A 13,105-nucleotide genomic window follows, 5' to 3' on the forward strand; every position below is an offset into this window, starting at 1 on the left:
TTATATATCTAAATAAGGCCTTACCTAGTGCCACTAGAAATTTAACTTTGTCTATCCTTCAAACTGTGTTTAGTTTGGGAAAAGGTTTAGATTTTGGTACTGTAGCATATTTCGTTGTTACTTGACAAACAATATTCAATTATGGATTAATTAGGCTTAAAAGATTCATCTTGTGCTAATCAGTTAGACTATATAATTAATTATTTTTTAATTATATTTAATACTTCATGTATGTGTCTAACGATTTGATGTGACGGTAATGCGGAAATTTTTTTAGAAACTAAACAGGGCGAGTACCGTCAATTTTTTCCTACAAAAAGTAGCATAACACCGTTAAATCGGGTCCATCATTGACCGTTTTTCATTTTTACCCCTCTTGGTATCTTATCAAAAAACAGCGGCCTCGCACGTCCGCCCTCCCCCAGATCTCATCCAGCGCAGCGGGCGTCGAGTCGTGGCCGCCGGTCTGGTCGGTCCCACCCGATCCAGCCAAGGCGCGAGCATCTCAGCTGGCGGCTAGAGTTGAAAACGGGACGGGAAAATCCCGTCCCGACCGGCACCGTATACCGCTTATCCCGTTCAGATATCATTTTTCAGGAAAAACAGAAAAATGGGAAAAATACGGGAAAATCCGGCGAAACCGGGAGCGGAAGCGGTTCAGTCATTTTCCCAACCGTATTGCCGGTTCCCGTATTTGGGCCGGGAAAATCCTGCAGTATTTTCCCGCATTAAGAGACAAAACTACATTTCAGCCCACAGCCCACGAATGTTACTCGGCCCAACCCGACACCAGAACGGGCGAACCCTAATCCCTTCCCTGCAGCCCCCACCCCCCTCTCCACGCACGCACTCCCACAGTCCAAGCCGCCGCCGCCTTGCCCCATGGATTCCTTGCTTATCGCTCCCCCTCTCCGAGAGAACGCAACTCCCGCCGACTGTACCCGCCGCCGCCGATGGTGTTCGAGGACATCCGGCTCGCCGTCGGCCTGCACCTGTCGGCCGGCCTTTTGGTAGGGATCCCGATGCTCGCCATCCACCACTACGAGTTCAAGCCGGAGTGCTTCGCGGCGGGCCGGCATCCGGCCTTGCTACCGTTCGCGTCGGGCCCGTGCAATTGCGTCGGCCAGGTGCACGCGCTCGTCGAGGCCAAGATGGTGCTCGCCATGATGCTGCAGCACTTCCGGCTCTCCCTCCCTGGCTCCCTCCCAGTGCCGGCAGTGCGGCAGGTGGCACTCCCTTGTGGGCTCTTTGCCCGTGCCCAAGCAGCCATGCAGACGGGCGAGAGAACTAGTTTTGATTGTTTTACAAGAATTGATCACTATCTTGCTTGCTGATTTATATGTCTCCGTTGCTCTTTTTTCAGATAAGAAGGTGGCCTTAATTATGGGTATCTTAAAGTTATAGAGGCGCTTGCTTCGAGACAGAATTGTGAGGTAGTATGTATGATAAATCATGTTGGCTCAATTGATGTACAAAACTGCTAGTTCAATAGTTAACAACTCACTGTATGTTCGAATTCCAACTCAGCTAGCTTAGATTGTCCAATTACAAATGTAACTAGGAATACCTTCTTTGACTTGTAGGATGGAGAAGTTGCAGACTGTACTACTGCTGCCCGAATTGGATTTTTTATTTGGATTGGTCACTGGAACTGCCGAACTGGAAATGTATGTAGCTGCGGCGTGCAGTGTGTCAAATTCTACCATTCTCGAACTCTTTTTGATGTGTGTATTTGCTAGTGTGTATGGGGTGCATCTACTTGTTTGCATATAAGTTATGCATAGTTGTAATTATTTCATCGAGCTAAATCTTTGAAGTGGTAACATGTGTGGTGTTTCTGTTTTGAGTTATCGATTCCCGATCGTAACCGGTATGTTCCCGACCGAAATATTCCGTTCCCGATATCCCGCAATATCGTTTTCGTTTTCCCGTCCGTCTTTCCCGTTCCCGCTCCCGCTCCCGTTACCGGCTAAAAAATACAGTTGCGGGAATGGTTAAGAGGTTTTCCCGACCGTTCCCGACCGTTTTCATCCCTACTGGCGGCTGCCGCACTCCCTCGTTCGAACGTCGCCGTCAGTACCGCTCGCCGGCCCTCAGGATCGGAATCGTCGCCGCTCGTCCCGTCTATCTGCTCGCCGTCTACATTGAAGAAGTATTTAGCAGCAGCAGGCAGAGGAGTCCCGGCCCCCGCGCTGGATGGCGACGGCGGCGGGGCAAAGCCCAGACACTTGGTTTTTGGCCGGCTTCCTGCACATCTTTTTCTGCTGTTGATCGGATGCCGACCCAACGCAGCTTGCCGCACCACCCATTCTACTACAATGGAACGGAGTGAGTATAAGGGATGCCGTTATCTTTTCTTCCAGGGGATCACCTAAAATTGGCCAAAGTTCCTAGATCCTAGTTCTTGAAACAGTAAGCCTGCACCTGGCATTTCCCACCCATCCTTTTTCTCCGTTTCCCCCCTCCTCTTCATTTTATCCTTGGCATTTCTGGGCTTTTGTGTTCTGATTTGATTCCAAAATCCATCAAACTAACCTGGGCCGCACGGTCCTCTGTCTGATCCAGCCCAATCTCGAGCACTTTGCGGCCAACACGCTCCACGTGTGGCGCAGCTGGCACCTTGGTCCCCGGCGCGACACGAGCCCCGTCGCCCTGAGGCCCCGTTCCGTCGGGGCCCCACACGCCAGCCACGCATCGGCCGACGGATCAAACAGCCGCGGCCCCCCCGGTAGCCGTAGCGTGGTCTCGCGGTGGAGCTGCTGGCCTGCTCCCCGCCTCCTCCGCCGCGGCGTTCCGCCATTGCTTGCTCCCCCGCGGCAAGGAGCACGGGAGCGAGCTTTCCCTGCAAGACACGGAAGCAACCAGACAGACCGATTAGCAGGGGGTGGAAAAGCGAGGCGAAAAAAGATGCAGCTGTTGTCTACTTCTACTCCGATATGCTGTTGCTTCCTCTCCACTAAACCTCCGCAGCCGCCAGCGCTAACGCTGCTGCCGCGACCATCCCCTCGCCTCGCCTCCGCCTCCGGCACTGGCTCCGCGGCGCGGCGCCTTGGACTCGGACCCGCGCCCCCTCCGTACGTGGCCTCCGCCATGCGCCGGCGCGGTCGCCGAAGGGTCGCGCCCTCTCCGGGCGCTGCCGCCGGCGGCCGGGAGGCCGCTGCCCCTGGTTCACAGGAAAAGGTGATGCTCCGGTGCTGACGCTTCTCTTCCCCGGGGCGGGCGGACTGCACTTTTCTCTGCTCCCTTCGTGTAGACCTCAATTTGGTTTCGGAGTTCCTAGTACTGGAGTATTGATGCCACCGGCTTGTAGATTTAGAGTTGCGCACTTCCACAGTTCCACTGCATTGGTAGATTTCGCAGCGGGCTGTTTTCGGCTGTGATGCGAGGTGTGAGCTTGGATTTGGGTGCTAGATGCACATAAATCTGGCTTGCAACTGTGCAAGAGAACGTTGGATGTCATTTTGTATCACTTTCTAGATAGATACGGAATTAAGCTAAGTTCGAATTTTCGACGCATTGTTGCGGTGTTCTCTTAATGTGCTTCAACTTGGTTGGATTAATGTCAAACTTCACAACCTCAATCCACTATCCTATTCTGAATGCGACTCTAGCTTGTGCATATGTTCTAATGCTCTACGCATATTTATTGGGTTTTTATTTTGTGGAGAGGATGTCAAATGTCAAAATTTAGAAACCATCACTCACTTCTGTTTCAATTCATGTAAAGGCATGTTTAGTGATCCTAACTTTGATGTTATTCCTTTGCTGGGTTGCCATTTCCCTGTGCGCTGAATCGCTGATGAATGTGCATTTATCTTTTTGGTGTCATGCTGGTACTTGTAGAGGGCTGGTACAGATCTCAAGACACTAGCTACAAGATTTTGGAAAGTTGCTGCCCCCTACTGGTGGTCGGAGGACAAAACCCAAGCAAGGCTGAGGCTTGCTGTTGTGTTTGCCCTCACATTGGGAACCACAGGGATTAGTGTTGGATTTAACTTCTTGGGTCGTGACTTCTACAATGCCCTTGCTGGTATGATTTGGTGTTCTTGTAGTAGTAATGACATTTTCAGGCTACTTGCTAATACATTTTGGGGTTCTTCTCTTTTGCAAGATAAGGATCAAGAAAAATTTACCCAGCAACTGCTCTACTACCTGGGTGCTTTTGCTGGAGGAATTCCGGTGAGCATATTGCTGCTCTTTTGTAGGTATTGCTCTTCATGCTGTTAGCCTAATTTCAACTATTTGTATCACCTGGATAAGACTTCATTTCACTTTGGTGACCAAAAGGGAAAAAAGAACTGCCAAGATAATAAATCCTCCTTTCCGAGGCTATGTAGATTCAAAACTTTTGATAATTTCCTAGCTGTGCCAAAGACACCAGCACACTTGTGGTCATTTTTCTTGTCTGAAATTAGCATGGCTTTCTCTCCCTTCAACAATTTGTCCCAGCAAAAGTCATGCAAGCGAACATTTTGTATTTGCCACACTGAATGGCCGCTAAACTGCCAGTTTCTTTAACTTCGTTCCTGGTTTCCAGCGTTTGTTCTGGGGAGATGTTTCTGCTAGTATTAACACCAACCAATAGACAAACATACTTTTTTTTTTTGCTTTGTGTTTCATTTTACATAGTGTGCAACTGTGTTGTCTGTAGGCTTGATGTTATAATTTTTCAATTCAACATGTCAAATTCCTGCTTCCACTATTCTGCAGTTCTTTGTATTGAGAGATTATGCAAAAGAAACCCTTTCATTGAGATGGCGATCTTGGATGACAAGTTATTACATGAAGCGTTACTTCAACAACAGAACTTTCTATAAGATTCAATCTCAATCAATAATTGACAATCCGGACCAAAGGATAAATGATGATCTCAGCGCATTCACTGGAACAGCGCTTGCATTTTCTCTCACACTTTTGAATGCTGCTGTGGACTTGATATCATTTAGCAACATCCTTTACGGAATCTATCCACCATTATTCGTTGTTCTTGTTGTGTACTCTCTTGGGGGCACTGCTATTAGTGTCTTCCTTGGTAAGGTAAGATACTAGTAACTTAGTAAGCATTATTTATCTTTAACTTGCATTGAATTTATTATATTGTTCGACTATTTTCTTTCTTCAGTCTTCACAGACTTGATACTTCTTATGCTTTAATCAACAGAACTTGGTCAACCTCAACTTCATGCAAGAGAAGAAAGAAGCTGATTTTCGGTATGGACTTGTCCGTGTTAGAGAAAATGCTGAATCAATTGCTTTTTACGGAGGTGAGGAAAACGAATTGCAACTTTTGCTGGATCGTTTCAGGAGGGCTTTTGACAACCTAAGTGTAAGCCACTGCTGTCCTTTCGCCATATGCGGTTGTTCATCATTTCTTTGTTTGTTGTTCCGGCACTCTCAAAATCACATCTGAACCAGTTACCATCAGGTGATGGTTCCAGCCTATGACAGTTGGATTAGAATGTGAAACTTGGAAACCAATCACAATCAGATCGCATAGCACTTGCTCATTTTCAATTGTTTCTTCAATCAGGTTACATTTTGGCATTAAAATGCTGCTGCATAAATTGAGAAAAATTTGTTAATAATATATTATATTACCATGCTTCAATAGTAAAATTCTTATTCATACTACTACTGTATTAAAATACTGAGTAAGCTAGATTTTAGATCTCAAAACCTGTTAATGGTTGTATGTCCAGTCGCTCACTAGAGTAATTGGCTCTGTATTTCTATTATTCTTGAAGTGGCACTCTCTGCAGCTCCTTATTTATTTTCTATTTTTTTAGGCAGAAACATTCACTACAGGCTTTTCATGTAGGAAAAAGTTCAATTTACTACCCTCAACTATAGCCAAAGTTTGGATAACCCCCTAAACTATGACTTGGTTCAATTTACCCCCTAAACTATGTCATTTAGTTTATTTTACCCCATAACACAATTTATCTTTTTTGTTTCTCCTTACACAAGTTGAATTTAATTTCAAATTTTGCAGGGTAGTAGTGGACATCACAATGCATATTTAGAAAAAGTTTTATAATTTTCCCCATTATTTTTCATATAATTTTGAACTCCAACGACTAATTTGTTATTAAATATCCTAACCTATCAAAATAATGATAAAAAAAATATGATTTAGTTTTCTAACATGTGTTATGGTGTGTACTATCATATTGTAAAATTTCAACTTAAAACTCCACTTATACATGAAGAAATGAAAAGGACAAATTACAGTAGGGGGTAATTTGAACCAAATGGGATAGTTTGAGGGGTAAAATGAACCAAAAAATAGTTTAGGGGGTTATCCAGACTTTGGCTATAGTTGAGGGGAGTAATTTAGACTTTTTCCTTTCATGTATTTCATATGTGTTTATGTTATGTTGCAGGAATTGCTGATAGCTTCTCGGAATCTGGAATTTTTCACCAATGGTTATCGATATTTAATTCAGATCCTGCCAGCTGCAGTTGTAGCTCCAATGTACTTTTCAGGGAAAATCGAGTTTGGAGTAATCAACCAATCAGTGTCTGCTTTCAATCATATCCTCAGTGATTTTTCTCTCATTGTTTTCCAATTTCAGTCGATCAGTGCATTCTCAGCAGTTATCGATCGTCTAGGTGACCTCTCTATCCCCCTCCCTCCCTCCCTCCCTCCTCAATTCCTTCCCTTTGATAACTTGAATGACATTAAATTCTTCATTGTAGGTGAATTCGATGATCTATTGGATGGAAATGAGTCCTCTCTATCATCCCAAAGCGATAGCGTTGATGGGATCAACATTATTTTCAAGAGCAGCAGGTCTTCTGTTAGTTCAAATGGATCACTCACACAATCTGATCCATGCATGGTTCTAGAGATCCGCAATTTGACATTGATAACGCCGAGGAGCGGAAATATTCTTATTACTGACCTCACTTTGGAACTAAAAGACAAGGACCACCTATTGGTACCAGTTTCTTTAACTATTTGTATATCAGCAGAATAAATGTTAGTGCTGACACCTGATCGGAATGATATGCTTATCTTTACCTTTAGGTGATGGGCCCTAGTGGAAGTGGGAAAACCTCGCTCTTGCGTGCTCTGGCTGGGCTCTGGACTAGTGGTAATGGGGACATTATATACCACGTGAGAGGTTCTATGCAGCTTCAAAAATCAAATGTAAGTTCTGATGAGCCATCTGATATGAAGTTAGAGGGTGAAGAAGTTCTACAAAATTCCAAGCAAAGAAGAGACAATGGAATATTCTTCGTCCCGCAAAGACCATATATGGTCCTGGGCACACTTCGTCAGCAATTACTCTATCCTACATGGAGTGAAGATGTTCATCATTCGCCAAATAATGATGCTGAAAGTACAGGTAACTATCCTTGTGCTGCTGGAAACAGTGATTTTCTCATAAATAAAGAAACATAACATAAAAAGAAAAACATTACTAAGGTGGTAATATCAATCTTCCTTTCTATTGTTTGTGCCAGCATAAGTTGTTTTTAATCTGAACTCAGTTGGATATCATTGGGCATGTTTGGCAGAGCTCCAGCTTCAAGAATTTTTGGAACTGCCCATCCCTAGCTCCAAATATTCTTAGAATATTGAGGGTATTTGGTTGAGCTATTGTTCTTGTTTTGGATTATACACAGTGGTTTAAACTTCATTTTATTCTACAAACACTATATTCTGACAGTGGATCTCAGAGTTCTAGCATTGCCAAGTCAAATAGGGCCCATACACTGATAGATAGATTTCAATTTTTTATAAGAGAACATTGCTATGCTTGTTGATGAATACCTGCATGGTTTGACAATTGCACTATTGCACCTGTACTGAGGGTGGTTTGTGATAAATATTTCATCTATTTTTATTGAATTTATCCTGGTTTTGGTATTCTGAAGGTTTCTGAAGGAAATGATTCAGTTATACATGTATAGCTTGTGTGCATCTAACATGTTCCATTTGTTTTCGCAGCTCATCATTGATACTTTCTTATCAGTTTACAAATTACAAATCTTTTTTTTTTGTGACTTGGATGCTGTGATGAGTGCTACAGTTCAAGTGACCCATGTTTGTGGTAATCATTAATCAGTTTAGATGAGCTTAATATTTTTAGATAGCATATAAACCCAAAGGCACGGAGCCTAATAAGTTTATGTTAAATTAACATTTTGAGGGAAGGGAGGACAAAAGTTAGAATTTTGGGCCTGTGTGCATTACAATCTAAAGACTTAATGATTAAAAAGAATAGGTACTGGCGTACTGCTATGTCATACACAATATCAACATGTTTGGAAGAGGTCAGGGACGAACACTATGGGGATAGATTGGTATTTAGCAAGTTCGTGTTGGTAAAAAATACTATACAGTATCATGTCTTCCAATGGAAGTAAATGTATAAAAGACTGTGGAAGCAAAGACTCAATTGGATGATTCTTCTGCCTTCCCTTATTCGTATTGTTCTGCACGGACCATTCTGTTTCTAATATAGGTGCATCAGTACTACAATTTTTTTTTTGTTAGTGGATGTGTGGAACAAAGCAATCGTCAAAAATTTTGCTATCAAGTGTGAAAGCATTCTGGGCCCCAGTTCCTAAAATATGCATGTGCAGCTAAGTTGAAATTCTTTCTGTAAAATGCCAGATCCTCTTCCATTTCTATCTGAAGTTTCCACATCAGATGGAGTCGGTGCCAAGCTAGAGATGCCCTCAACTGCTGAACTGATCAGAGTGCTTGAGGCTGTCAAGCTGGGCTATATATTGCCTCGTTTCAATGGCTTGGACTGTATGCATGATTGGGCCAGTGTTCTTTCTCTTGGGGAGCAGCAGCGTCTTGCATTCGCTCGGTTATTGCTTGCTAAACCCACTTTGGTCTTACTGGATGAGTCAACAAGTGCACTAGATGAAACAAATGAGGTTATGATTCTCATCCTGCTTCTATACTCGTTTTATTTTAATTACGGAAAATGCTAGGCTTGGATTTACAACCACTGAACTGCAGACATGTTTTCACCCTGTTACAGAGGATAAAAAAGGGAAGAAATTGGTATTCTAGAACATCATTTTTATGGGGAGCATATCCTGTGCAAATAGTGGACACCTACTTCGATGTCAATTCTGATTGGTTTTATTTCTGGCACAGGCTCATCTATACAGTCAGATCGAAGCTGCAGGCATTACTTACATAAGCATCGGTCACCGGAAAACACTTCACAAGTTCCACAACAAGGCCCTGTACATTTTGAAGTCCGAGTCGACAGTTAGCGGTCTACGCAACTGGGAGCTAAAGCCCACAAGCCAGATTTCAGTTGAAGAGTCATCTCCATTCTCTTCATAGCATCTTCAGCTTTTGGCCCCTGTTTGCCCCTTCCTCAGTTTTCGTCCCACGCTTGGCCCCAATCAGAAATATGTCCCACAACAAGCTGAAGTTGGACTGTCTGTGTCTGGGGATGTCACTATTCAGTTGGATCGTCAAAATTGCTTCCATGCTACGATCCTACGACTGCCGACCCGAGCCGCAGGGCAGGATAGCTATCTTCGCTTGTGCACTCAGACATTAGAGGTCATTATCGAGTGTACATAATACGGATGCAAGTACTTATGATCTTGGTGTGACCACTTCTTTGATCTGTATCTGAACTTCCTCTTAGTTTAGAAGTTGCAAGGGAGTCGTTGCGCTGGTTTTTACTCAATTTCCTTGTTTCAAGCATGTAATAGGAACTTCAAGATTGGAGTGACAATGTACTTTTGGAATACATGAAGCTAGTAGTAGATGATGAATTTAATCACATGGATTACTCGAAGGGAAAAAGTGTGTGCTGGGCCGATTTCTTCCACAAGTTGGACTGACATGGGCCTATTTCTTTCGCGAGAGAGAGACAGTAGTCATGTTGACTCATCAGGCTAGTCATTTTTGCTTGCTTTATAGTCTTATTATAACCATGGCCAATAATCTGCCAGAACTATCAAATATATATACTCCTCCCAGATGTAAAGGTTGTCTCAGTTTTTTGTATATAATATACCCAATCAATCAATCATCAATCTTATTTCACCCGGGACGATCGAGTAGGAGTTCACATTCTCCTGCCACCAGTTCCGGACTCCCTTTGGCAGTTGAAGTAGACGGCGGCGGCCGGCAGGCCGAGGTTGTAGAGCTCGGCGAAGTCGCGGGTGCTGAAGTTCTGTCGCCACCCTGGGGCGTAGACCGTCTGCCGGCCGAGCTGCTGGAAGAGCAGAAACACCAGGCGGTGGATTCCGAGCACCGGCCGTGGGCTCTCGTAGCACACGATCTCAGTCCCTGTGCGTTCAAGTATACTGTGAATTAATAATGCTCAAATAACTAAACAGGGACTGAATCGATCTGAAGTCTGAACTAGCTGTATAGGTTGGTCAAACATGAAAAAAAAAATCTCTGAGCAGGACATACCAAAAGAAACTCCTGTCGTCGCCGGGATATCAGTGACCAGCCTGCAATACCAGATCAAAATAATTTATATATATATATACCAAAAGAAACTCCTGTCGTCGCCGGGAAACTCCTGTGTGTTTTTATGATTGCACCTAATTAATTTATTACCCTCTAAAGTTATCAACAAAATAGATATTTCATAACACAATCATTATGTTCTGTCTGTCAGAAGTAATCCTTCATTATTCCATACATACACTAGTTATTAATAGTGTATGTTTGAGCTAATATTTCATTATTAGGGGGAATCAACCATACTAATTTATATAAAAATTTAATCAAAAATTCAAATGTTCAATGTACATTTAGAAACCATAGGGGGGGGGGGCCTGCCCCCCGTCTCCGCCCCCCGGTACGAGGTGGATGCAAGGTTAACCTAACCGGTGGGAACCGGTCCGGTTTGACCGGTTACCGGTCAAACCGGTCCGGTCCGGTTCCGGTTTCGGCCGGTACCCAACCGGCCAAAATTCAAATTTTAAATTTAAATTCAAAAAATGAAAAATTCCCAAAAAATTCCTAAAAATACTTCAAGGTGTGATGAATCTAATGGTGTCAAATTTTCTAAAAAATTCATTCATTTAGTATAGTTTGTGGGAATTTAAAGTTAAATCAAAAAAGAAAAAGAAAAAAAATGGGCCGGCCCATGAAGGCCCACCGATCAAACCGGTCAAACCGGCCGGTAAACCGGTCAAACCGGTCGGTAAACCGGTCAAACCGGCCGGTAAACCGGTTGCACGGGAACTTTTGATTTTCAAACCGATCAAACCGACCGGTAAACCGGTAAAACCGGCCGGTAAACCGGTCAAACCGGCCGGTAAACCGGTCGGAACCGGTTGCATGTGAGTTTTTGAATTTATTTGAATTTGGATTTGAATTCAACCGGTTTCCACCGGTTACCGGCCTAACCGGTCCGGTAAACCGGTACCGGAGGGCGGCGGTTAGGCCGGTCCGGTCGGATTTTAAAACCCTGGGTGGATGTAGATAAGATCCTGACAGTACACGTGTTCTGTGCCTTGCCATGAAAGAGACGGGAATTGATGAGATGGACAAGATCGCATGGCGTGATATGCAAGCTGCAGATCTCTCTCTCTCTCTCTCTCTCTCTCTGCACAAAAGAATTGAAGTAGTCCTGCACGAAGCTTGGGATTTGCTCGAACGCGCTCTCTGATGGAATTAGCTATAGCTAGATCGATCTGTCTCGGTTAACTGTACTGTTGTGGCGTGCCAATGCAATTAATTAGTAGCAGATTAATTACCAGTGCAAGTACTCCCTGAGGTTGGGATCGCTGGGGCTTGGCGCGTCCGGATCCACCATCACCTGATGCAAATAAATCACTCTGATGATTATAATCAGATGGATCAGCAGGTAGCTGACCAATTAATTAGTATTAGTACCAGGGTGTAGAAGGTGCGCATGTCGGGGCCGCCGACCTCGACGCGCGGCTGCTCGACGATGGCGGAGGGGCGGAGCTCGCAGCTGTTGGAGACCTCCCGCGCCGTGTAGGCCACGCGCAGCGGCACCCGGCGCACGAAGGGGTCCACCACGTCGCCGATCACCCGCCCCACCACAAGCGGATCCCCACGCTGCATGCTGCTGGCTGCTGCGGCGGCGGCGGCGACAGGCTCCGTCCTCTTGTCGCTCTGGCTCTTCTTCGATCGTCGCCCTCCGCCGCCCAACAGACCAGACCAGAGCAGACCGCGCCAATACTGAATCGCCTCGTGCGCGCACGTTGCACCACCCACCAGCTTGCTTCTGCTTCTACTTATAGAGGACGTAGCGGCGGGCCGGAAAGCGAGCTGAACGACGAGCTGCTCCGCCCGAGCTTAGGGGAGGTGGTGGCGTGCGGAAGCAGCTAGCGTGGCGGCAGATGGGGCCCGGGCGGTGCTGACTGGACAATAGGCGTCGATCCCCACCCGGGCCGGGCGGCTGGGTGTGTGTGAATCGGCCGGCGTCCATCCGCCTGCGCGCGGTGGCTGCCGAGGCGAGGAGAGCTAGAAGAGACGACGCGTTTGGCGGTTTGGGAAAGGATGGGGCGGAGTGGGTACGGTGGCCGGGCCGGCCGGTCAAATGTGCTGTTTGCTAGCTCGTCGAGGAAAGCTAGCCAGGAGGACGACAGCAGCGTAGCCTAGGGGCTAGGGGATCATCCATCCGGCACCAGTAGACACATCAGATCATACCAAAGCTAGCTACAGGATCCGGAGAGATACTACTGTTTCATTGAGCCTGGACAGCCGGCCAAGCTCTGATCGATGTGCCGTTTATTACATGCATCAAGATTTTTCCCATCCGCTTTCTTTTACCTTAAGCTTGCTTGGAACAAGCAGCTAGAGGGTAACGTTGTCAACACTCGACAAACAACTACAGCGGGTCGAGATGCGTACATACATCCTCATCAGTTGGAGCTAGCCAATCCTACTGGAGCTTGTTTCTGAGTTTCTCTACCATTTTGACGAAACTCTGTTCGGTTGGCTGTGGTTGGTGGCTGATGCTGATTTGTTGTGAGAGAAAAGTACTGATGACTGGCTGGTGCTGGTGGTTCATGCTGATTTGGTGAGAGAGAAAAACACTGCTTGCTCCAGCCGAACACAGTAAGAAGAAGAGACCCTTTTAATTTGGCGGGGGGAGTAATAAATTAACTAGAGATGAATAAT

General features: G+C 45.4%; 3 protein-coding genes across 5 annotated transcripts; 2 read left to right on the forward strand and 1 right to left on the reverse strand.

Annotated features, from left to right (window-relative positions):
* Positions 1-825: 825 nt before the first annotated feature.
* Positions 826-1,850, forward strand: LOC120705584 (cytokinin hydroxylase-like). Of its 2 annotated transcripts, XR_005688001.1 has the most exons (3): positions 827-1,226; positions 1,364-1,433; positions 1,584-1,850. XR_005688001.1 is itself a non-coding variant. In XM_039990014.1 (2 exons), the coding sequence occupies exons 1-2, from the start codon at positions 954-956 to the stop codon at positions 1,379-1,381; spliced, it is 291 nt and encodes a 96-aa protein (XP_039845948.1). In that variant the 5' UTR covers positions 826-953; the 3' UTR covers positions 1,382-1,846. The 2 variants fall into 2 exon arrangements, 1 of the variants encoding a protein (XP_039845948.1); XM_039990014.1 differs by having other exon boundaries at positions 826-1,226; positions 1,364-1,846.
* An 848-nt stretch (positions 1,851-2,698) lies between these two features.
* LOC120705578 (ABC transporter D family member 2, chloroplastic-like) lies at positions 2,699-9,785 on the forward strand. 2 transcript variants are annotated; one of them, XM_039990006.1, is made up of 10 exons: positions 2,699-3,180; positions 3,844-4,030; positions 4,112-4,179; positions 4,711-5,037; positions 5,162-5,326; positions 6,384-6,612; positions 6,700-6,941; positions 7,031-7,352; positions 8,627-8,898; positions 9,125-9,785. In XM_039990006.1, exons 1-10 carry the CDS (start codon positions 2,908-2,910, stop codon positions 9,317-9,319), a joined length of 2,280 nt encoding a protein of 759 aa, XP_039845940.1. In that variant the 5' UTR covers positions 2,699-2,907; the 3' UTR covers positions 9,320-9,785. The 2 variants fall into 2 exon arrangements, with proteins under 2 accessions (XP_039845940.1, XP_039845941.1); XM_039990007.1 differs by having other exon boundaries at positions 2,727-3,180; positions 4,117-4,179.
* Positions 9,786-9,872: 87 nt separating this feature from the next.
* LOC120705583 (protein RICE FLOWERING LOCUS T 1-like) lies at positions 9,873-12,494 on the reverse strand. Its single transcript, XM_039990013.1, has 4 exons — positions 11,849-12,494; positions 11,710-11,771; positions 10,412-10,452; positions 9,873-10,282 (listed from the first exon to the last, which is right to left on the reverse strand). The coding sequence occupies exons 1-4, from the start codon at positions 12,041-12,043 to the stop codon at positions 10,059-10,061; spliced, it is 522 nt and encodes a 173-aa protein (XP_039845947.1). The 5' UTR covers positions 12,044-12,494; the 3' UTR covers positions 9,873-10,058.
* Between the last annotated feature and the right edge of the window lie 611 nt (positions 12,495-13,105).

The sequence above is a fragment of the Panicum virgatum genome, chromosome 5K, assembly GCF_016808335.1.
Source record: "Panicum virgatum strain AP13 chromosome 5K, P.virgatum_v5, whole genome shotgun sequence".
Taxonomy (NCBI): domain Eukaryota; kingdom Viridiplantae; phylum Streptophyta; class Magnoliopsida; order Poales; family Poaceae; genus Panicum; species Panicum virgatum.